At 43.1% G+C, this 25787-nt stretch overlaps 1 protein-coding gene and 1 long non-coding RNA gene across 5 annotated transcripts in view; both read right to left on the reverse strand.

Annotated features, from left to right (window-relative positions):
• Window positions 1–497: 497 nt before the first annotated feature.
• LOC140594757 (uncharacterized) lies at window positions 498–12233 on the reverse strand. The gene is made up of 2 exons (XR_011995998.1): window positions 4964–12233; window positions 498–1349 (listed from the first exon to the last, which is right to left on the reverse strand). It is a non-coding gene; the product is annotated as an uncharacterized lncRNA (long non-coding RNA).
• Window positions 12234–13553: 1320 nt separating this feature from the next.
• The window catches only part of TCEANC2 (transcription elongation factor A N-terminal and central domain containing 2), a 36009-nt gene continuing 23775 nt past the window's right edge, over window positions 13554–25787 (reverse strand). For all 4 annotated transcript variants that reach the window (XM_026007026.2, XM_026007027.2, XM_026007029.2 and 1 more), the window contains exons 4-5: window positions 22114–22307; window positions 13554–14584 (exon numbers count right to left, since the gene is read on the reverse strand). In XM_026007026.2, the coding sequence (XP_025862811.1) occupies window positions 14396–14584; window positions 22114–22307 (383 nt within the window). In that variant the 3' untranslated portion in view covers window positions 13554–14395. The remainder of the gene's footprint in view (window positions 14585–22113; window positions 22308–25787) is intronic.

Raw genomic sequence — 25787 nt, forward strand, 5'->3', positions numbered from 1 at the left:
TGAGACCTTTGGAAAGGCACTTCCCCCTACTGCAATCCCAGTTTTCTCATCTGTAACCTGGGGGTGATAATCCCACACTCTGCCCCGCAGGGCTTGGATGAGGATTAATGAGGCAACAGACGGAAAGGATTTTGTAGACTAAAAGATTTCACAGATGTAGGTTGGGGGGTGGGATCGAGAAGTGAAGGGACAGTAGTTGTGAATTTAGCAGCTGCTTTTTACACACAGCCTATCGGATTTACTCTTTCACTGTGATTAAAACTAACGCCATTTGTGGCACTGCTACTTGCCATTTGGCCTCTGTTACCTCACTTGAGGATCCTCAAACTTTGAGGTGAGATGTAATTATTTTGGCCTTACAAGTGAAGATACTGAGGCACGGAGAGGCAGCGTCACCCACTCCCACCGAGCAGGCCAGAGGGGAGTTGAGGCATGGCCTAGGTTTGTAGCTGCACGGCTGTGTTCTCTTTTCCTTCTTAAAAAAAAACAACAAAAAAGAGAGATGTAGCTAGTTATTAGAGAGAGAGATAAAGAGAACAGGAGCGGGGGCAGGGGGAAGGGGCAGAGGGGGAGAGAGAGAGAATCCCAAGCAGATTCCCCACTAAGTGTGGAGCCGGGATGCAGGGCCGATCTTGCGACCCTGGGAATCACGACCTCAGCCAAAATCGAGAGTCAGGTGCATAACCAACTGAGCCACCAGGCGCCCCTGCATGGTTGTGTTCTCTCTTCTGGATCTCACAAAACGTGATTAGTACTGAGTAGCTTGTCAGAGCCGAAGCCTCCCAAGGTCAGACCAAAGGGTGCAAAGGTCCAGAAGTTAAGACAGCGAGAGCTGTTGACTACAAGTCTTCAGGACTGGAGTACTTGAGGTCTGAGCCATCGGTCAATAACCTCAAAGGCCTGTGATAGGGCATCATTTGTCACTTTAAGGAGGCCCAACTTTGAATTCTTCATTGCAAGACCAGTATGTGCAGGCAAAGGCCTATCAGGCGTCACTTCTCCGCTCAACTTCCAGTTTTCTCCTCCTTGGGAAAGGCAGGGTGGTCTCGGGCCAGAATGCACTGGGCTCCCAGGTCGCCCGTATGTGGGAAAATCCCAGCTCTGCCACTCAAAGCCAGTGACCTTGAGTAAGGGGTCTCCTGTGTCTGGACTTCAATCTCCTGACGTGTAATACAAGGATGATCATACCTACCTCAAAGTGCTGGGCAGGATTAACGAGCTCATGACAGTTCTCGGTCTCTGCAGGATCCCTGAGGGACAGGTCACACTGTGGGAGGGAATGGAGAGGCAGGAGTCTCGCTCGACACTGTCCGCCATTTTGTAATCTCTTGTTTTTCTTTTTCCTTTTTCTTTTTATAAAGATTTTATTTATTTGATAGAGAGAGAGAGAGAGGGATCCCTGGGTGGCGCAGCGGTTTGGCGCCTGCCTTTGGCCCAGGGCGCGATCCTGGAGACCCGGGATCGAATCCCACGTCGGGCTCCCGGTGCATGGAGCCTGCTTCTCCCTCTGCCTGTGTCTCTGCCTCTCTCTCTCTTTGACTATCATAAATAAATAAAAAAAAAAAAAATTAAAAAAAAAAAAAAAAAAGAGAGAGAGAGAGAGAATGCATGTGAGCACAAACAGGGGGAGCAGCAGAGGGAGAGGGTGAGGGAGAAGCAGACTCCCCACAAAGCAGGGAGCTGGAAGCAGAACTTGCTCCCAGGACCCCGGGATCATGACCTGAGCCAAAGGCAGATGTGCAACCACTGAGCGCCCCCAGGTGCCCCTGTAATCTCTTGTTTTTTCAGTAATGGTGGGGAAGGGTGTTCAAAATAATGCACGTAAAGCACTTAGCACAGTCTTGACATAATACTCTGCAAATGTTAGCTGATGTTGTTATTATACATATTATTATAAATCAGTTTTTAAGAACTCTGTTTCTTTGCGGAAAATGACTCCCCCCCCAAAAAAAAACCCCAAATGCTCCTTAATGGAGCTAAAGAGGAAGAGGCTAAAGCAAGTGATGCTTCTTAGCCAGAAAATAGGAGTTTCATGGGGCCAACAGACTCCTGCCTTTGACTTGGCTTCTTGCTGAGTCAGGTGAGGCTGACACATGAGCAGCTGGAGGAGCACCACAGCTTCGCTGGAAGGCTGGCCAGCTCAGGAAGCACTTTGGATGCCTGTCAAACAACCAGTCCACGGCCCTGGGCTTCGTACCTATCTTTGTGGCTTGCTGGCTGAGCAACCTTGGGCAAATCACTGAACCTCTCTGAGCCATCAAATTGTCACTTGATGAATGACAATGATATGCCTGGGCTTTACAGGGCAGCTGGGAGACTTTGAGAGTTACAGAGCAGCGTCCATGATCACATTTTCATCTTCATCATTATAAGGCATTTGGGCTTCATCAGGCCAATGCGGACCAGTACCAGGCTTCCTGCCAGCTGTGCTAAGGTTGGATTCGAGTGGCTAGAGGGTCACTCTAGAGGCCAGTGTGGAGCAGGGTCTGGAAGGGAAGAGCAAGATGGGGACCAGGAAGTATTATGTGTGTGTGACCCTCCCACTCCCACTCCATCTGGCCTTTCTGGACAACACCATTAGCCATGAATTGAACTAACCCAGCAAAAGGATGGTTCTGGATTGCAACAGGGAAACAAAATCTGAATGTAACTAACAGAGCTTTACCTTATCCACTTGCCTGGGATGGTATTTATGCTAATCCTATTCCAAGCAAAAGCAACTCAGACTAATAACAACCGCTCAGCTCTGAGTTCCATACCATCTGTCGGTCTACACATGCTGGATTAGGCTTTCCTGTGTCGCGCAGACAAGGCTGCTTGGCTGTGCGGGCACTTGGGGGCCAGCTTGAAGTTGCGGAGGGGGAGCCCCTCACTCAGTACATATGTACGGAGTCCTGCTGGGGGCTGAGCCCTGAGCCAGGCACTGGAGACCCAGAGGAGGGACACACAGGGTCACTGCTCCTAGGAAGTGTGTGCTCTGGTGGGGGTATACCAGAGAAAATAAACAATAAATGAGTATAGTAAGTCAGTCAGTCAGTGGAGATGGGGTTAAATCCTATGGGGAAAAAAAAAGCCCCCATGTGTCAGAGAATGGCTCGGGGGTTACAGCCTAATTAGAGAGGGTGGCCAGGGAAGACCTCTCAGAGGAGGTGAGACTTGCATGACAAGGAGTCACCCCAGGGTGGTCCCAGTATGCAGGCAGAGGCAACAGTGTATGCAAACACCCCAACAGAGGGCCATAGTTTAGAAATTTGACAGAAGGCCAGAGCAGAGGGAGCCAGGGGTTGGAGATGGTGCCAGAGATCAGGACACTGGGGACCTCATAGGCCACTGTAGGGGATGTGTGATGAGAGCCACCAAGGGCTTTGGACAGAGGAGTGACATGACCTACAAGTCTGTTCCAGATGCTCACTCTGGCTGCTGGGTGGAGAACCGACTATAGGAGAGGTAAGAGTGTCCCCAAGGAGACAAGGTCAGAGGCTCTGGCTTTGGGATGTGGAGAAAAATAAAGGTCTTCTATTCAGAGGTCACATTTTGGAGCAGTGAGAAAAAGAGACGGAGCCAGAGTGCCCAGCACAGCCTCCTGCCTGTAGCAGGAGTGCACTCTGTCATGGCTGGGGCTGTGATGATTTGATTCTCCACCACACAGCCCCTCCAAAATAATAACTTTGAAAACTCCTGATGTTTGATCAGCTCAAGTACTGGCTCGGAGGCCCCATGCTAACCCTGGGTGCATTTTCCCTTGTGGGTTGTCCTCCTATCATGTCCCCAAGGCCACGTGGGCTGTTTACTCTGAAGTGAACCTCCCATGGGCCATGCGTTTTCTGGCTCTGAAGCAATCCAATCCTTAGTGCTTCCTCGGGGAGCTCTACTCACTGCATCAGGCAGGAGAGGATGGGACTCTTGCACAGATAGAGTATACTGATGCAGCACAATCTACAGAACCATGAGAAAGTCACGGTTGACGGCAGGCTTGGCCCATCTCCTGCATGGTGAGATCCCAGGCAGGACCTCACCTGGTGTTCTAATACCCTCATTCAGCGTGTGTGTACCAAGCTCCCGCCCTGTGCTAGACCCTGTGCCAGAAACACAGCAACTAATCAGACACCGTCTCAGCCCTAAAGCTCACATAAGGTGGAGGAGTAAATTAATAGTGCCTGATGTGGGGATCCCTGGGTGGCTCAGCGGTTTGGCGCCTGCCTTTGGCCCAGGGCACGATCCTGGAGTCCCGGGATTGAGTCCCGCGTCAGGCTCCCGGCATGGAGTCTGCTTCTCCCTCCTCCTGAATCTCTGCCTCTCTTTCTCTCTATGCCTATCATAAATAAATAAATAAATCTTAAAAAAAAAAAAATAGTGCCTGATGTGCCATACGTGCTCCAGATTTGCTGATTAACAGCTACCTGTGTGGTGAGCCCTTCATACTGTACCTCTACTTTTACTTAAGTATTTCCTCATCTCGAAATCATAAAAATTTCATTCAGGCCTTCACTTCAGACTGTCCCCTGACTCATTCCCCACTCTCACTTCTGGCTATTCTTTCTCTTTCTGCCCTTTGGCTCCAGGCACATCACACATGTTACTGTTCCCTGTTCTTTGATATTTCTCTGGCATGCATATACCTTTCCTTGTACCTGGAACTGCACTTGTCCCATCCACTCCCTGCTAAACTCCTATCTATATATCCATCAAAGCCCAGCTCCAGAGGCAGCATTTTTTTTGCAAAGCCTTTCTGATTCTCTCCAGATTGGGCCTCTCCGCAGGCACAATCAAGCCCTTGCCCCATGATGCTCCCACAGTCCCTCACCCATTCCTATGATAGATTGCTATGGATTGAGGACTTGATCCCCTCACTGGATGATGAGCCAGGACACAGAGCCCCTGTTGGTTCTGTCTCATCTCAGGGCCTGGCAGAGAGGAGGGAGATATTCAGCAAGCATTTTTGTTCACAGGGGTAATAAGGCACCTGTGTGGCCATAGTAGAGATAGAGGCACAAGCATGAGGCCGGAGAGGTCAGCAGACGTCCGTAGGATGAGGCTCTGGATGACAGGCCTTGGGGTAGATATCAGCCACTGGAGAAAAAGCTGAGGGAGAAGAAGAAAACCATATCCCACTCAGAGAGGTGAAAAAGTAGGACAGGAGAACTATTTGGGGTTGTGATAGGGGATATAAATATTGATTATGTTTACGTGATGTTCTCAAGGGCTATTAACTCTGGGCTCATTTTCCAACATAAATAAGAGAAATAAGAGAAGATAACCCTTGCCATTAAGGACGTCAGGTCTATTAATAGGAAACAAAATACCTGTACATACAAACATCATCCCCTTCTGCACCTTGAGACCATTTTATGATACACTTTGTTATTCGGATGTGGGGATGGAGTCCTGGAGGGTTGAAATAGCTTGTCTAAAGTTGCTAGTTGAATAGCAATGAGCCAATGATTATCCTACTCAAAGGCAGTCGTGAAGAGCTGTGGAGGGAAAAGTCTTGCCAATCACAGAATTTGTGTCTCATACAGCATGATTGTTTGTATGTTTTCTGCATTAAAAACATTACAGTACATGAATTTATATTCACTGTGAAAAAAATCTGATTGGATTACAACCCAAAGTATAAAATAAATACATGTGAGTCCATACTGATAGGTAGGTAGGTAGGTAGGTAGGTAGAGCAAGAAAGAGAGAGAGAGAGAGACAGATAAAGAATGGACAAATCTTCCTTAGGGAAGAATTCCAAAAAATTTATGTAGATACTCTACCCAGGAGGTGGAGTTTGATTACTACCACCTTTGAGTAGGGTCTGGTGACTTCCCCCAAAGAATAGAGTATGGAAAGCAAAAAAGAGTAACATTACAGTGGAGAAGCACTACCCTACCCAAGCCATGGAGGTTAACATTCCCAGTGATAACTTACCTGGGTATCCTGTAGGTGTGCTGTGACAGGAAGGGGAGCTCAACTCTGGGATATTCTTCCTCAAAACCCATGACCCTAGCTCAGTCAAGAGGACTTCTTCAGACAAACCTGAACTTAGGAGCATTCTACAAAATACCTGGCCAGCCCTGCTCAAGACTGTCAAGGTCACAGGAAACAAGGAAAGACCGGGGAATTGGGCAGAGAGCAGAGAAGTCTAGGGAGGCATGACTAAATGCAGTTCAATCACCGACTGAATTCTAGAACAGAAAAAGGGCATTAGTGGAAAAGGCTGATGAAGGTTGAACGAAGTCTGGAGTTAACAGTAACGTAGCAAGGTGGCGTTTTCATTTTGACACACATGCCACACTACAGTACAACGTTAACAACGGGGGAAACTGGGTGAGGGGCAGATAGGAGCTCTCCATATTGTCTTTGTAACTTTTCTGCAAGTCTGAAACTATCCCCAAATAAAAAATTTATTTTAAAAAATTCAGGTAAGCAGAGTGTGTGTCCCTCCTCCACCATGCCACCCAAAGCCTCTCTCTACATCAGGTACACATGCATACATACCTTCTTCTTCAATATGTTCCTGTGTTTTTTCCCCCTTACCTAAGTGGTCCACACTGTACTTACTGCCCTGTGACTTCCTTTTTTCACTGGACCAAATGCGTCAATGGCCTCTCCACATCAGCAGATTTTCAGTACAGATCTATGCTGTCCAATACAGTGGCCACTGCCACATGCAGCCATTGAACATTTGAAAGCGTAGTTAGCCCAAACTGCGATGTGCTCTTTAGTGTGAAATACACATCAGATTGCAAAAAAAAGAATGTAAAATATCTCAGTAATTTTTATGCTAATTACATGTTAAAGTGATAATATCTTCAGTGTATAGAGCTCTAACATATCATTAATTTCATCTCTTTCTCTTGACGGTTTTTAATGTGGCTCCTGGGAAGTGTAAAACTACACATGTGGCTGGCTTGTGTTATATTTCTACTGGACAAGTGATGTTACGTGGATCTAAATTCATTCTTTTTATCTGCTGCTTAGTATTCCAAGTTGTGAAAGTACCACAACTTATTTAACCATTCTTTCTCTAATGTAAATTGAGATTACTTCTAAAATTTTATTACAGACCATGTTGCAATTAAATTTTTGTAATGGCTACTTCATGCACTCTTGGAAATTTTTCTAGAGTAGGGGTTGGCAAACCAAGGCCATGGACCAAATGCCATCTACCACGTACTCTTGTGAAGTTTTACTGGCACACAGCCACACTCACTCATTTACATATCATCTGTGGCTGCTTTTGCACTACAGCACCAGGGTTGAATAGTTGTGAGAGACCATATGGCCTGCAAAGCCTAAAATATTTACTAACTGTCCCTTTTTAGAAAAGTTTGCTGACATCTGATCTAAGAGTTATCAACAATTAGAAGAGCTATGTTGCAGGTCCAGTTCCCTGGAAAGTAGACTGTGAGATGGGAGATCAGCATACAGCAAGTTCATTAGGGATTGTGTGACCTTATGATTTGGTGGATCTGATACAATCCAGCTTACGATGAGCAGCTTTGGCTGCACAGTCAAAAACCACAGGTCCTGCCAAATCATGTGGTTCACACAGCATGGCTGCTTGTACTGTTCAGTGCTTCTTCCATGGTGTACACTCTCTGGTGGGTGTTAGCATGGAATACATAGAACTTCACACTCGGTGTCCACTCTCATAGTCCATCCATGAGCCTGTACCCCAGATCTGTCCCCGATTTTCTAGTTTCATCCTTTCAGACCCCTAACCAGCCAAGCCATTCACCACTGCCCATCAGATCCATGTATCATCTAACCATGGGCCCCCTTTCATTCCAGAAAAGGTAGATGACGGCGTGTAGTATCCAGAGCTTGTCCACTGGAAGGATTTCCTCCTCTACCATCTTTCAAGGACACTGCAGTGGGGCCTGCAGTGTAGCAACAGTCTATTTTTGGCTTGCTCACACAAACTGAGCTGACCCACCCATGAACAAAGCTTGGCTTTTTTTTTTCTCCTCCAGCTGGATCTAAGGAGCTCCTCAGGCAGCCATAGGTGATCTGAGGGAGAGGCACTGGTGCAAAGATGGAGGAGGACATAAATGTCTGGGCCACCTGCTCCTGCAACTGTCTTTTGCCCTTTGGCCCTGCTGTGCCCAATCCCAGTTGTACCATGTCTATCATAATGAATTGCTGCTGACCTTGCGTGACCTTATGATTTGGTGGGTTTCACAGAATCCAGCTTATGAGGAGCAGCTTTAGCTGCATGGTCAACTCGATGATCTACAGTCAGATGATCTGTCTCTACCAGAACACTCAGCAAATCAGAAGTTATGTTTTGAAAACTGTATTTTACTTGGTTACAGAGACATGGCCCTGTTCCAAAACCCCAGGGGTCTACATTGTCTCCTACTAGGCCTCATCATAAACTCTGTGGGTATCTTTTTCCACTACAGATACCTCAAGTACCCTGGGTTCTTTCAGGTGATAAGGCTACTTGTGCCATAGCCGGGATCTGCTGCTGAGCCCCTTCCCTCTCTGGGCCATCCAGAACTGGCAGCCTTCTGTGTTATCCAGAATATGGGATGGAGCAGTATTCCCAGGTGTGAAATATGCTGCCTCCAAAGCCCAAAGGGGCCCCCTCTCTGCCACTGTGTTTGTTTTTTTTCTCTTAATGGGGGAGTGGGAGAAGCAGTCATTGTCTTTTCCTTTGGAGGACATGTCCCCGGCACATTCCAGACTACTGGTCCCTACAAATATCACTGAGATATCAGGCCTCTGAATCTTCTTAATGTTTTCTTCTGCTCTCTGCAATGTATGTTGTCTCACTAAGGCTTCTAATATACATGTTGTTCATTGCTCATCTGGCCCAATGTGATGTTCTGCAAGGTTATCTAGGCAGGATAGGTCTCTTCTCAGACTAGGTTGTGAGAGAGCAGGAAGGTTAACAGCCCGGGGGCAAGACTGTCCAAGTGAATGTGAACTCTTTCTTTCTGATAGGGAAGGACATGAAAAACATTCACCAGGTCAGTAGCTACATAACCATGTACCTGAGGACAAGTTCAATGTGCTCTAGGAAAGATGCTACGTCTGGCACAGCAGCTGCCAAGTAGAACTACCACTTGGTTGATTTTGCTGTAGTCCATGGTCACCTTCCAGGATCCATTTGATTTGTGCAGGGGCCGGTGAATGGAACAGAGATAATGAGATCACTGTCCCCAAATCCTTTAGGTCTTCAAGGTTGGCATTAATCTTTCCCATTCCCTGTTTATTAGTAAGGTTGAGCATCTTCTAATATGTTTATCGGCTTATTTCCTTTTCTTTGAATTCCCATAATTCATAATCATTTGTCTGTTTCTTTCATTAGACTGTGAGCTTCTTGGGGCCAGAGACTATGTCTCATTTATCCCAGGGACCCCTGGACCTGGCTTGTAAGAGCTCACCAAATATGCAGTGAATAAATTATTTTAACAAGATGAACAAGCAGCATTTGATTGGACATCCTCGGCTTCCTGGATCTTGAAACTAAGCTCCTTAGCTTATGGGTAAGCCTATCCCAGACAGTAATCTTATCATTTTGGTTGATTTAAAAGAAAATACAATGTCATCCAATCAAACCATCTCTCTTTTGAAACGAAGGCAGTGTCACTGACCTAATCGAAGCTCCCAAAGCCTTGTTTTCTGGATGGACTCCCTTTGATAGCAATAATGGGCAGTAACAAGCTGAGCCCCCGCCCCATCTGGCTGTGATAAACGCATCCAAAACACATTACAAATCTCAGAGTGAGGCTCTGAGGCCTGAGGCTGCAGCAAAAGAAAACCAAGGTTGACAAGCACAAGTTTAAGAACCTGATATTCTATAAATGAAAAAAGGCCAGCTGCCTGTTCCTTTACCACTGAACAAAGTAAATGCATTATCTGAGCTTCCTGCCATTCTTCAAACCTGGGACTCTCTAATGATATCTGTTTGGTCAACTCGAAACTTCATTTGTCAAAAAAAAAAAAAAAGATCTCGCATTTACTGAATTTCAAGTGTGTCTTTCCTTTATGTTAAGTTTTTGGGTTTAAAATTTTTAAAAAAATTTTCTTAAATATGCTTACATTGGAACATTTTCATCTTCATAAAACACATACTTTATATAGGCCCCTCACATTCTCAAAAACTTCTCATGCCTCCCATTATCTGAAGGCCAACGTCCAACTCCTTCCTGCACAAGCCTCCCCTGGCTACTCCCCCCTCCATTTCTCTTCACCATTTCTAAGAACTTTATGCTTTCACTACACATATAATTTTGCCTCTACTGAAATAAGCCATGCACTTTACACTTGTGCTTTTGCACACACACACTGCTCCCTCTGCTAAGAACTACTACCTATCTTTTGAGATTTGGTTCAACTATTATCTCTCTATGAAACCTTTCCTTCCCCTAGAATGGTGCTGATCATCCCTTTTCACACTTTTTCAACATTTTAAATAAATATCTATAGTCAATACTTCATATCTTATACTATAATTATTTACCTATGTGTCTGTCTCCCCACCAGACTAAGAGTTCCCCAAAGGTAGAAATTCTATCTCATATATTACAGTTTCCCCAGGGCCAGTGCAGTTCTGGGCAACGTGTGCTCACTGAATGAATGAAAAGCTCTAGTCCCTACCCAAGGGCCCAGGACTTCCAATTTAACCACAAGAAAAGGACCAATAGGCTACTGGAGCAGACTCTAACAGTGCTTAATTTCCCAATTTCCTCTAGTAACAGAACACACTTAGAAGACATATTCATGCCTAGACTCACAGGTAACTCAAGGTCCTAGGAACCTCTCTTAACCCATTTCGGGAGCTGACCCCTTTCATTGAGAACAGGTTGGAGCTCAGAGGTGCTTCCTAGTGGGTGGGCAAACTTATGTCGGTGTCTGAGAGCCTCCTTCCCTTTGGCAAGCACTCAGAATAGCTCCATTAACGTTCATGGAAATTCTGCACATGCATCAAGGAGAAAACAGCCACAAATAACACAGCCTGCTTTCCAAATCTCCAAAGCACATCTCTGCAATCATTTCACTTTCTAACTATCACCACTGAAGGCTTTCAGCCAGACAGCAATTTGTTTTCAACTTACTCTGGGTTCCTCAGTTAGCAGAACTCTTTGGATGTTTATAAATGAAGCTTCCTCCTTCCTGTCCCTCTCCCTGCTCCAGCTTCTCTTCCACACAGCCCAGTAATGAGAAACTAATCAGTTCCTGCAATCAGTCCAGAATCCTTCACTTTGTGCTCGAGACCCTTCAAATTTGTCTTGGTCCTTGCCTTTCTCTCTGGCCTCATCTCCAGGTACTCTCCTGCATGTGTCTTCTACTCTAGCCATACCAATTACCTCCCAGGTATCACAGTTCTGCTTTCGCTGCTGGGCATATACCTCAACCACCCAAGTACCTACTTCTGCCCTTTCAGACTGCACCCAGGTATCATCTCTTCCAGGAAGCATTCCCTGGTTGGATTAGATGACTTCTCTGTATGCCTACAGCTAGTCATTCAACTGTTCAATAAATAGTTATGAAGACCTAGCTTGTGACAGGCTATTCTAGGTGCTGGAGGCACAGCAGGAGTAAAGCAAAGGGTCTGCTATCAAGAAGCTGAAATTCTTAAAGGAGGTGGAGGTAATAGGCAATAAAGAAATAATAAACTGTGTCAAGTGGGGGATAAATACTCTGAAGAAAAACAAATTGGGGTAGCGTATTAAAAAATGAGTGAGAGAGGGCTATTTTATTTAGGGTAGTCAGTGAAGGCCTATCTGATAAGGCAAGCAGAGATCTGAATTGAGTGATGACAGGAACATGCAGATATTTATGGAAAGAGCATTGCGATCAGAGGAAGAGTTAAGTGCAAAGGCCATGAGGCAAGAACACATCTGGTGTGTGTGTTTGGAACAGTAAGGGAGTCAGTGGGACCATAAAGGTGTGAGAAAGGGAGACAATATTAGGAAATGAGGTCAAAGAGGCAGCCAGGAGCCAGATCACATTGGGCCTTATAGGACATGGTAAGGGCTTAGGATTCTACTCTGAGGTGGAAGCCACTAGGTTTTGAGCAGAGAAAAGATAGAATTTGTTTTACATTTTAAAAGGTTCATTCCAGCTACCTGTGGATAACAGACTATAAGGGGAACAAGGGTGGAGGCAGGAAGGGCACAGATACCTGGACATCCATTAATTCCACTCATGTATTGGGTACTACTATGGGACAAGCACTAATCTAAGGACAGAAGATATCCAGATGAGTAATACAGGATTTCTGAATTCTGGCAGGATTTCTGAAGGAGGTTACAATCGAGTGGGGATAGAATCAAAAGCATAGCCACAGAACCTGTGGGTATGTACAAAACAGTATACAAGGAATTATGGTAGGGGCAGCAGAGAGAATTAGATAGACAGCAGCATTCTAGAGAAAGGAAGCAACTCATGAAATTGCTCAGAGTGGGAAGGGGGAGATGACACCACGGGATTTCCTCCCGCTTTTGATATGTCACTTTGTTTCTAGCATAGGGAAGTCAGTCTGAAGAGGCTGAGACTAGAGGCAGAGGAACCATTGAGGAGGCCATGTGGTCATCTGGATAAGAGAGGATAAAGTCCTGAAGTGTACTAGAGATGGAGAAGAGAGAAGAGATTCTAAATCTATGTGAGAAACGAACCATTGGGACTTCGTTGAGTTTGGGGGTGGGGGCGATGAGGAGCCTAGGCTGACCGCCAGGTTTCTAACTCAAGTACCAGTATTGCCAAGTGAAAGAAAACATGTCACATTTGAGATGTCCACGAGACATCTAGGAGATATTGCCTGAAATTCAGGACACAGGTATGGGCTGAAGATGCCAACTGGAGTGTCATCCGTGTGTACACGATGCCTAAGAGCATGAACAGGTGAAATCAACCAGGAAGACTGTACATCAAGCAGACCCCAGTTCTGAATTGTAAATCTGCCACTCACCATCTGTGTGACCCTGAGCAAGTTATTAAACCTTCTGAGCCTCACTTCCCTCATCTTTAATTAGGTATTAGTACAATTAATTTTTTAAATGTCTCCCACAATGCTGAGCACGTGGTTAAGTGGTCAATTATTATTCTAGCTCCAATCATTATGAGCAGTGGGGAACTGAACAGAATACTTCTGCTTGGTAGCTTCTGGTAGATATCCACAGTGCCCTGAGAAATGGGTGCTCAGTAAGTAGGTACTAAATAAATGAAGACATCTAAAAAACTGAAATAACACTTACAAATACAACAGGTGAAAAGGTTAAACAGGATTTTTAAAACACTACATAAAGACCAATGTAAATGCTAATAAATTATCTTTGGAAGGACGTCTGGCACTTAGAAAGCAGACGTTAGCCCCCTCCCTTTTGTCTGTGCTTTTAACTTAGCCCCTCTATCTTTTTTTTTTTTTTTTAATTTTAACTTCCTCCATTCTACTGACTTCTTTGCAGATTATAAACATGCTCTAGTCTCCTCTAGCCTAAAAAGCCTTTCTTGGGTCCTGCTATCACCCTCAAAGTCTTGTCCAATCATTCTTTATTTTCACCAACTGTCCCCTTTCTAAACTTCGAATACTTTTCAATGAATAGGCCACAGCCTTTGTTGTAGACAAAAAAACCCTCCCAGTTTATTACTTAAAAAGAGCAAATACATTTACATCATTGTTCAAGCAAGCTTATACAGAGGCATTTCATTTTAGAATATAGGTGCATTTTTTTTTTCTACTATGGTAACTCATTTCAAGAGAAATTTCATTATGTATCTTCTACAGAGCCCGAACCCAAGAGCCAGCATATTCAAATAAACCCCAAGGTGTGGGGAGGCTTCTGGCCAGCTCCTCATTAGAAGCCTCAGCATGGGGGCTCCGGAGACCAATGCAGAAGGTCTTCGAGGGAGAGCTGCAATGTTCAGATAAGTGAGTTCTGGAAAGAAGGGGTAGTTGGCTGGCTCCAGCAGGCTCACCCCTGGGGTAGAGCAAAGAGAACAGACAGGGGAGTTCTGAGAGGCACGGGAGCTGTCTAAACTCAGGGGGACGGGACTGAGCAAGCAGCCGTGGTAATTGAGTTTCAGTTACCTGCAGGGTGGCGAAATAAAGTAGTTACTTCATCTGCCTGACATGGGGGAGTTTAGAGGTGTCCTTGGCATACTCCCAGTGAAATCTGTCACCCTTTCCCTGGGCTAGGTGATGGCAACCGTACTGTGCTTCCTAGCGACAGCCAGCCATGTCCCGTTAGGCAGCACAAGCACACTACAGCTAATGAAGCCTCTCCTGCAGGCCTGGCTCCCAGGGCTCTCTGCATCCTCTGTCTGAAGGAATGGCACCATGGGAAAATTTAGCACCACCAGCAGCAGCCATCACCCAAACTCAAAAGAGTCTTTGAATGGCAGAGAGAGGCCCATTTTGCTTTCTGCCCAGCCCAGCTTTGGAACCATCCTCAGGTCATTTTTTGTGGTTCTGTACAAACGTGCCGACTGGCAGTGAGCCGTTCTTCACCTGAGCCCGGATTTCAGCTTGGTGCTTTAATGTGAAGACCAGGGCTCTCACCGTCCGCCGGTACGGCCCATTAATGAGGCGGGAGCAGAGATGAAACGTTTCCCGCTCAATATTTTCAACCAGTAGGTGATCCATCTAAAAAACAGCAAAATTATCAAATTAGGGCCTTGCATTGCATAAGGATTAAAAGCAAGAGAGGCTGGAGCACTCTGCTCAGAGGCTCCATTAATCAACTGAAATTCAAGGACATCTACTTCCTGTCACAAGAGAAACAGGAAGAGCAAATTAATTCCACCCTAGCAATTAAGGAACAAGGCCATGTGCTTTGTGACAGGGACCTCATTCACAACCCCTGCCGGGTGGTAATATTTGCCATTATAACAGGAAACGGGCCTGAACTAAGCAACGGGTACTGGGCCCTGTACTTTACCAACCAGGAAACCAAGACCAAGGATAATAAATCAGTGTAACAGTTTATACTTTTTTGGGTTTGTTTTAAAAGTGCCTTTTAACCCCTTACAGCATTTCAGCAACACTGGGTCTGAGTCTTGATATGTGTGTAGAGCAGTTGATAAATCACTTTTCACATTTAATGCTTACAACTGTTAGTACTTCATGTTCTAGATGAGGAAATAGGTTCAAAGGTAAAGAAAGGTTCAAGGTCTTACAACTAAGAGGCAGAGCCGGGACTCTGACCTGATGCCCCTGACCCCCAAGTTCATGTTCCTCTCCTTTCAGCGTACTAACTGGTCACCCTGACATTCGGGGTGACCAATTGAGTCTGAAGAGACCTCTGCAGGGCCAGCTGAGCAGAGCAGGCCTAGGGGATGGGACCTGCAACAGTTCCGGGGTTGTCCAGCTTGGGCCCAAGCCTTCCTCTAGTCACTGACCTTGTCAAAGCAGCACAGGTCTGGATCTTTGTCCATAGTCTGGATCCAGGCTAGACTGGGATGCTGGTCAGGCACCCCCTCACTACTCTCCTTTCCAGGCCATACTACTTGCCTTGCCAGTTCTGACCACAGCCCAGCCTGAGCAAGCTAAGGTGCTTTCACACGTGGCCGTGCTGCTGCCCAGGTACATGCTCTCTCAGCAAGGTCCACTTATCCCAGCAAACATATTCCCATCTGCATGGCAAACAGGCACTAAGGAGGGCACGTGACGTGATGAACACTGGGTGTTACGTGAAACCGATGAATTACTGAACTCTACCTCTGAAAATTAATGATGTGTTGTATGTTGGCTAAATGAATTTATATTTTTAAAAATTATCACAAAAAAAAAAAAAAGCTTTGATAAAAACCAAAAAGCAAAAAAGCAAATTCTAGTTCAAAGGACTAAAAATTCTTCCTTAGGTGGCCACAATGTCCTAAGCTTCCCTTAGACAGTTTTAAAATATATAATAATGACCCATGTTCTGGGTTTGTCTTCCCTAATGGTGAGTTCCTTGAAAACTGTAAACAAAATTTTCTTTCTCACTTCCTTTTTTCCCCTCCCCTCCTTACCTTGCCACTCATTCAAATACTTATTCAGCACTTACTACATGCCAGGTTCTGCGCATGGGCTGAGGAAAAAGCAGTGAACAAGGCCGACAGTCCTCGACTCCAGGGAGAGCACAGCTCAGTCAGAGAAGGAAGAGGACGGGACTCTAAGTGTACTGAGTACTAGGAAAGGGGACCAGAAGAAGTGCTGGGGTGCAGAGCTAGCACACAGGGCCCCACCCTGGGATGGCAGCACCTGGCTTTGGGAGGGAATGGTGTTTGAGCCAAGACCCATCTGGTCAGGTGAAGCGCATTTGCTTTGTGAGAAATTCACTGAGCCACACATCTATCTCCCACGCAATTTCCTATCTATGCACTTTACTTTTATTTAAAAGAAAAGCCTAGGAAAAAATGTACCAAAAATTAAAAAGGAACACCTGGTGTTTGATAAAATGTCCTCACCTGAGAGACCAACAGACCAAAACAAATGGAAAAAAAGAAACTTGAAAGAAATCAGGACCAGGTAGAATGTAGAAGAGGACTAAGAGAAAGAGAGAAACAGGGAGAGTGACTACCTGGGCCTAGACATCTGCCTACGTGTAGCAGACAAGATGTTGAGAGGAGTCTGTGATCCTGAGGACTATCTCCAAGGCTTGTGCTGGAGTGAGTGGATTTGGCACCATGGTTCTTCAGAATCCAGATTCCTCGAGCTTTTCTTGGCCTTCTGGCTGGGCACTGAAGTATCCACCCCCCCCAAGGCAGCCCTGGTATCAGACCACTCTAGGAGGTGGAAGGGTGGTGGGCTGTTGGCCCCCCACCCAGCCATGCTGCCAGAGAGGCCCCTTGTCCCAGGGTGAGGATGACCAGTCACTGTTCAGATTTACTTAATGTAACAGACAAGAGAAAGTCTTAACTTTTCTTTTTTTTGAGGGCAGTGGCTGTCAAGAGAGAAGAGTATTGTGCATCTGCAAAAATACGTCATGGCCATTCCATCAATAAATTGCAGTCTATATTAAAAAAGAACCAAAGTTCCCTGTACCCTGGAGTTCACAAAACTGGGTATCAAGCATACTTCGTTCAGCAGTTACTGAGTTGCTACTCTTGAGTCTGGCCTGACCTGGGTATTGGAGACCCTGAGCAGAAAAGACTGATCCCTGCCCTCCAGGAACTCACAGTAGATAAAGGAGACAGCACATATACAGATACCTGTGGGGCAGGGGGGAGGCTGCTGTACCAGCGATGTGATGGGAAAAGGAAGCAAGTATCTAATAATTCTCAGGCATGCCTCTTATAAAATGAAGGCCAATCACAATAAGGAAAAACACTGGTGGTATTAAAATGTAAATCGTAAGGGCAAATAATTCATCACAGAGCCAAGAGTGCAAATTCACTGCACAAAGTGAAGAGGTCTATCTTCTAATTGCCTTTGGCTATTTCAAACCCACCCAAGTTGTTGAGCCCTTTCCAGTGGGTCCTAACCTTGTGATTCAGGTAGGTCCCTTTTGGGTCAAAGGACCAGAGTTTCACTAAGACCTTGAGAAAAAGAGGTTTTGCTGTGAGACACATCTACATGAGTGGGAATGGGAACAGGAAGGAGGTACAGCTGTATGAATGGGAATGGGGACAAGAAACCTAGGGATTTATTTAGGGACCATATCCTTTTCCTCGTGTGTCTCAAGATCTGTCTGGTCTCTTTCTCACATGTTTTTGCTCCTCTCCATTTGCCTTACTACCAGTTCTAACTACCTTATTCTCTCCCCCTGTGCCACATCTCTAGCCAGCTTCTGCTCCCTCACAACTCCTCCAACACCCCTTCTGCTTCAACACTCCCACTGTTGTTTCCTTGCTATTTCCTAGTTCACACTTCACAGAGACAGAGAATCTATCTGCCTTCCTTCGTACCTGTAAGTTAACTGTGTGGTATTCAGTTGCCCAATCATGGAGGAACTGGCTACAGCTGGGGAAGATATAAAATATGACCACCCAGAGCTGTCTTTCACCAAGGATTCCGGACCCAGTGGGAAATGGTGCCACAATCAATTAGTGATGTCTGCCATGTTTGTAAGCTCTGTAAAAGCAAGATAAGGTCTTCTTCATATGTTTAGCTCAAGTTCAGAGCTTCCCACATTGGGCTGTGACTATTTATTTGCCTATCTCCCTCGGAACACTGTGAGCCCCTCTAGGGCTGTTACCATCTTGGATTCATTTCTGAATTTTGGATGCCTAGTGTAGGTATGGGCACATAGCAAGTGCTCAGTAAGTTATTTGTTAAGTGAGTATCCTTCTTCCCTATATATACCTCCCTCCTTCCCTGCTCTTTGATAACATCATATACATAAGATATGAAATATAATGTTTCTGTTTTAATACATTTCTTCTGGCTTGGAAAACCCTACCTGTTACAAAGGCCAATTCAATTGTCATCTCTTCTGAGAAACCTTTCCAGATGCCCTCATGGATTTCCCTGTTCTGTCCTTTGTGTGTCTAAACCACTTGCTAGTACCACGATTTCAGACATATTTTCATCCTGCCTTATATTTAGTCAGTCATTCACAGGCTCTCAGCCAGGAGACAGTAAGCTTTCTTAAGCACAGGGAATGCGACTCATTTATGTTTATATTCTCCCCGGCACCAGTAGTAGTAGTACTAAACATTTGTTGAATTGAATATCCACTGGAAGCAAACTTTGTATGAGTTTTCCAATAGCATGATTGGATTTGTACACATCTGCCCACATTCCTTTTTGACCACTTGAATACATTTATGAGAGAGCTGGTCAAAGCCAGAGGTGCAGTCTGAGGCCATTAACCAAAGAGAAAACTAACAGTCCCATATGGGGACGGACCCCTGACCTGGATCTCATTAGCACCATCTGACAACCAACTGGGCCAACCAGCCAGTGTTTCATAAACTCTTAATGATACAGGCTCGCTTTGAGAATCAGGTTCATTTTTTTTTAATGACATAATAGGAAACTGATCACAGGCCGTGAGGTAGGAAGGAGAGTGGATAATGAGGAAGGGGAAGTAAGAGAATGACACCACAGGGGACGTTCATATGAGGGAAGATCTAAAAGACAGGGAAGAACAAAGAAGACCCGGAAGGGAGAGAAAGTAAAGGGGAATATGGAGCATAGGTCTCGAAAGTGGAGTTTTTATTCATCTATCCCATTATTCCAAGAACAAGGAAACAATCCATACATCTGGAAAGCAAGACCTGTATAGAGTAATAAAGAGACGTACCTTTTGGCTGTGTGTGTAGATTCTTCATCTGTGGCTTTCACTACTAAAGGATGTGACCAAAACAAATAGCATGGAAATATTTTTCCCACACAAATATAATGCGTGAATTTGCAAAAACACACACTGGAATTAAATTGTAAAGGCTTTTTAGTCATTGGGCTGGTAACTTACCCAATGGTTTACTACTGCCTGATAAAGTACATTTCTGGAGATCTGATGTCTGATTTGAATGCACTCAACATTGGTTACTGTCACATCCAGATCCTGGATGAGGTGGTTCGTTGATTTACCCTAACATGGCAATGTTTCAGATGATGATGGGTGCTAGGAGTTAACCTTATATAACAGTGTTTATATTTATATTCTCTGACATACCAAACTGATAAAAGAACTATCAAATGCTGTTTATGCAAGGAAAACAGATTGATTTCTTTTTTTGGCGAAGGAAGATGGTTAGATGCACATTTTTAATTTTAAAAATTTATTCTTTGGGAGCAAAACCATTCAACTATGCTTAATCTGATATTTTTTCCAATTACATTGGAAAGCACTAACGAATGTATCACTTTTTTAACTTTGCTTTGTAACACTTGAGTGCTTACCACTTGATGTGCCATTTAAAGGATAATTAATGGATAAACTAAAAGGATAATTATTATGGAGTTTAATATAGCAGGCAAACTGCTCATTAATCCTTACAAGCATAGCTTCGTTATTATCATTTACTTAAAAAGATACCACAGGGAACTGGTATTTACCACCACATTAACTACGTATTATATACCCACACTCTATGCTTCTGCAATAATTTTGGTTTATTTTAAAAATAAACTTTATGTAAAATATTAAATAGCAAATCTTGTTGGCTAATCGATACTCTGGAAAATTAGACTTAAAATCTTCATTTTTTTTTCTTTCTTCCAAGGGTTTAGTAGTCATATTAAAGCCTCCTTTAGGAAAAGTTAAGCAAACTTATAGCATATTAATTCACAGAACTATCAAGTAGACATAAAAATTATAAATATGAAAAATAAATATATATAGAAAAGGATATACAAAAAATGACCCTGATATTGATCAAGATTAAAAATAGAACACAAATAAATAATAAATAAATAAATAAAATTAAAATAGAACACAAATGTAAATAATTGTCAGTTTTCTGTAGCTTTCTAAATAATCAATAAAAGCATTTTATGGAACATTTGGCATGTGATTGGCTCTTAATAAATATGGTATAATCATTAACTTGCCCAATATTCATTTAAAGAGCTATAATAATTTAACAAACAGGGATCCCTGGGTGGCGCAGAAGTTTGGCGCCTGCCTTTGGCCCAGGGCGCGATCCTGGAGACCCGGGATCGAATCCCACATCAGGCTCCCGGTGCATGGAGCCTGCTTCTCCCTCTGCCTGTATCTCTGCCTCTCTCTCTCTCTGTGACTATCATAAATAAATAAAAATTAAAAAAAAAAAAAAAGAAAAAAAAATAATTTAACAAACAGGAAATGCACCAAAATGTTAACAAGATTATATCTGGTGGTAGATTCAATGGTGGTTTTACTTTTCCTTTCTATATTTTCTCATTTTCTATCATAAATTTGTACTAAAAAACCCAAAACTCCATTTTTAAAAAGTAAATAATATCCTACAAGTCCATATACCTTTCTTTTGTAGATGCCTAATTGAGAGAGAACAGTTAAAATATTTTTTCAGAGAATGCAGTGACAGATCTAGCATTTAAACCTAGACTTTTGGGCAGCCCGGGTGGCTCAGCAGTTTAGCACCGCCTTCAGTCCAGGGCCTGGTCCTGGAGACCAGGGGTAGAGTCCCACATTAGGCTCCTTGCATGGAGCCTGCTTCTCCCTCTGCCTGTGTCTCTGCCTCTCTCTCTCTGTGTCTCTCATGAATAAATAAATAAAATCTTAAAAAAAAAACAAACCAACCTAGACTTTTGAAATCATTTCTTTTATTAATAATATTAAATTATTCTTTAAGGATACTTTAATAGGGATACCTGAAAAAAGAGGAAAAATATGGATGTTATATCTGATTTTTCTAGAATATTAACTGATCTATAAGACTTGTTTATGATGACTGATATCATTGTTAATGAGCAAACCTTCTTCTAGCATGAGTACCTCACACCACTAACATCTGAACTGTTAGCTATGAAGAGGATAGAGATTATCTAGCCAGTTGATTATATATGCCTTGGAACTAAAGGTATGAGTATTGACAAAAAATGAGTAGAGTCTTTTCAATAGACACCTATTTATTTTGCCACTGATATTCCATAGCATAGTCCATGCCAGAATTTTTGTTTCGGTGGAAGGGGAAGAAGCAGGAAGGAACCAACTCTCATTAAGTGACTTCTAATCACCACATACTATACTATTTCTTTGTATAAATGCTTCATTTAATCTTTCCAATAATTATAGGTGATAGGAATTATAATACTCATTTTACAGATTTAAAAAAAGGTCAAATCTCAGAAATGTTAAGGGATTTGACTAAAATGACACATCCAATACATACTAGAGCCAGGGTTTTATTTATTTATTTATTTAAAGATTTTATTTATTCATTCATGAGAGACACAGAGAGAGGGAGAGAGAGGCAGAGACACAGGCAGAGGGACAAGCAGGCTCCACGCAGGGAGCCCGACGCAGGACTTGATCCCGGGACTCCAGGATCACACCCTGGGCTGAAGGCAGGCGCTAAACCGCTGAGCCACCCAGGGATCCCCTAGAGCCAGAGTTTTAATCAAGATCTTGCTCTAAAGCCTGCAATCTCTCAACACTACTATCTCCCAGAATGCTTACAAATCCAGAAACCTTCAAGAAAACCCTGTTAGAATAAAGCTATAGTACCAAGACTAGGAAAGATTTATGAAAACGTGAGGCTCATTTAACTAAGAGAATGACATTCCAACCAAGACATTACCTCTAACTCCAAGGCCTCTGAGAGTAACTTCTGGGCATTTTTCCTGAACGTCTCAGTTTTGGGGTCACTTCGCACTTCAATAGAAGGTCTATCTAAATGTTTTTCAATGAAAGTTCTCCACTCAGTGTATATTTCCCTGGCAAGACAAGCCACTTCTGGATCTGAGTGCTGACGCATCTTGTTCACAGTGTGACCTGGAAAAAGAAAGGAGAAACCAAAGGAAAGGTGGTTCTGTTTTCTTCTGAAAAGCACAGGACCATATGGAGTGATGTGTGGCATGGAGAAAGTCATTCACACACCTACAGATATAAAGGCTCTTGTGCAAATGAAGACCCATTTCTCAAAAGCTGAGATAATCAGATAATCATGGCAGAAGAATCACTGGACTAGCCAATGCAATAAGTCATAAAATAGAAGCAAGATCAATAGATACTTAAAATGGAACAATTAAAGTACCAACTTCTTAATTCAAAAATTGCACTAAAAGAAAATGAATTAAGCATTTATCTTGTCTTTTCAGTACATATTATATTTCAGATCAACCAAATAGCCCTAGTTATGGAGAGAATGTTCTTTATTCAGCTAATAAGTGTGAAAAGATTGACAGAATTTTTAAACATTTTGTAGCCCATGATGAAATAGTTCATTCAGGTGACAAGTATCAGTGGATGAACTCATTCAATGAAAGGTTGATTGGGAAATTTATAATGGAGGGATGAGCTGTCCACCTGAACCACTACTCAATCTTGGCACCCCTAAGAATGGGACTGTCAGAGAGAGGTAGCACTTCACAGCCCTACCTATGAATAGTCTTGTACCCTCTTCCCGAAGAAAAGAGGAACCAGAATCCAACTGGTCATTCCAGCTTATAGAAAATATGAGACAGAGGAATGAGTTAAATCATAGTATGAGGAAAAAGACATATCCAGAATGTGGTCATTCTATAGGACAACTGATCTGATTTCTTCCATAGTCAATGGCATTTTTAAAAAATTTTATTTTATAATTAAGTTTTTTATTTGAGTGTAGTTGACACACAATGTTACATCAGTTTCAGGTGCATAACATAGTGATTTGACAAGTTTTTACATTATGCTATGCTCACAAATGTGGCTGCCATCTGTCACCATACAACACTATGACAATCCCATTGACTATATTCCTTCTGCTGTGTCTTTTATTTCTGTGACTTATTCCTTCAATATCAGAAGCCTGTATCTCACTCTTCCCTTGGCCCATTTGCCCATCCCCCACTCCCTTCCCCCTTGGCAGCCAGCAGTTTATACTCGTGTGTTTACAGGTCTGATTCTATTTTTTGTTTGTTTATTCATTGGTTGATGGCTTTTTCTTGCCTTTTTTTTTTTTTTTAAGGGAGTAAGGTTATGGACTGCTATAGATGAATTCTTTTGAGTTCAAAGTACCAAATGCAATGCATGATGCCAATGCTGACTTCAACAAATCAACCATTAAGAGGTTTTGAGATGCACAAGGAATATGGATATACACTAGATATTAAATTATACCAAGAAATTACTGTTTAAGAATGATAATGGCATTGTTGTTATTTAAGAAAATATCTGCATTTTTAGACATGCATACTGAAGAGGTAGAGCTGAAATAAGATGTCTGGGACTCTGCTTTAAAATATTTAAGAAACAAAAAAAAAAAATTTAAGAAACAGCAGAAAAACACAAAAAAGGAAAAGGTGAAATAAGTGGGATCAAATCTTAATAGTTACTGAATCTGGCTGAAGGGCATATGGGAGTGTGTTCTATTATTTTCTTTATTTTTATGTGTCTGAAATTTGCATAATAAAAATGAAAGAGGAAAAGGATAAAAATATCAATATGCAAAAGTACTTTGACAAAAATAATTACATAGAAAAGCCAAGGAAATCAACTAAACAGAATTAAAAACTTAATAAGTAGAGAAATATTAGGTATATTTTTTAAAAACTCAATAGCATTCTTATGCCTGCAATAACCAGTGTGCATACAACAGGGGAAAATCCTGCTTACATGAGTAAAACCATAAACCACGTAACAATACATTCACATGTATGTTAATGTTAATTAACATCCAGGTGTGTTGCCTCCAGTTGACTCCCATAGCCCTGACTGGCCTCTCTGGCTAAGTTTGGGACCCCTTAACGGCATCTCCCACACTGCAGCCACAGTGGCCTTTTTAAAACTTAATTATTTCCTGTTTTAGGGCTACTTTTTCTAGAACATAAATCTGACCATTTCACTCATCCACGTAAATCTTTCAGTGCTGTATCCAAATTCATATCTTGTCACACAAGTCCCTTCACAATCTGTCCCCTCCTCCTACCCATCTTGCAATGAACATTCTGTCTGCCTAGAATACCCTTGCTTTCCTCTTTATCTGGCTAGTTTCCATGCTGCCTTTCAGACTCCGTTTAGGAGTGCCTTACTCCAGCAAGTCATCCTTAATACCCCCGTCTTGGTCAGTGCCTCTCCTCTGTGCTTCCTCAGCACCTTGTGCTTCTGTTCCTCACAATAATTGTAATAATTAGTTGTAATTATCCGATCAGCTACTTCTCTTGCCCACCAAAGAGAGCTTGAGGGCAAGAGCTACAACATGTTCATCTTTGTCCAGCAGAGAACACAGTGGCAGGAGGTAGAGGTTGGGAGTGGGTATGCAGTAAATGTTGGTGGAATGAATGAGAGACTCATGTGAAGATTAACGTCTTTTTACTAAAATATATGAGGAAATGTGAATGAAAGGGGAAATTGTGCCATATTATAAGACAGAAAGATTAGTACAAAGAGACATAAGTAAGACACAGTCCCTCGAAGTTAACCTATATTCACCCTGTGCACCCTTTGTGCACAGAAATGTGTACAAAAATACCCTTACATTACTATTTGTGATAGTGAAAAGCGAGAAACAATTGGAAGTTCATCATTAAGAGTCAAATTTGTTAAATAAATTATAATCCATTCAAACAACGAATACTTTGCAGCCATAAAAGTCTGAAATCACTCTACATGTAGTAACATGGAAAGATGATTACTTTTTTCAGGTTCTCAGGAGAGCACGCACAGTATGAGCCAATATTTACTTTTAAAATTATATTTGTGTATACATATAAGCACATATACTTGTTTATATGCAGAGAAAAGTCTAAAGAATTTCTAATGAAATTATTAATGGAGGTCTCCTCCAAGTAGTAGGACTGCATGCATCTGTGCCATTTAGCTCACAGTCTCCCAGACTGGCTCAGGGATTGTAAGCAATCCTAACAGCACAGCTGGTGCTGTAACGGAGGTGCATTCAAAGTTCTTGGGAATACAGATCCTTCTCTTCATGTGTTCCCCTCTTCTCTTCTCTCTCCAAGAAAGGCACTGTTGATCCAGCTCTATCTGTGAGAAATGAAGATGCAGAGGTCTCTCAGAGTCCTTCTGCTTGTCAAATTCAATGGATCTTCTCCATCCTGACATTAACTTGTTCCTTCTGGGCCTTTGAAGCTGCTTTCTGTCTTCTAAAATACTCTTTTCCACCGCTTTTTGAGACCCCACCTGTGACTGTTCCTTCTCTTTCTTCTGCTGACTACATACATCTTCCCTAACCTTTAATTACCTGTGAACCCGAGCTGGGGCATTGTCCTTGGACTCCTCTCTTCTTTCTCCACCTGCCCTCCCTGAGTAATC

Source organism: Vulpes vulpes, chromosome 12, assembly GCF_048418805.1.
Source record: "Vulpes vulpes isolate BD-2025 chromosome 12, VulVul3, whole genome shotgun sequence".
Taxonomy (NCBI): domain Eukaryota; kingdom Metazoa; phylum Chordata; class Mammalia; order Carnivora; family Canidae; genus Vulpes; species Vulpes vulpes.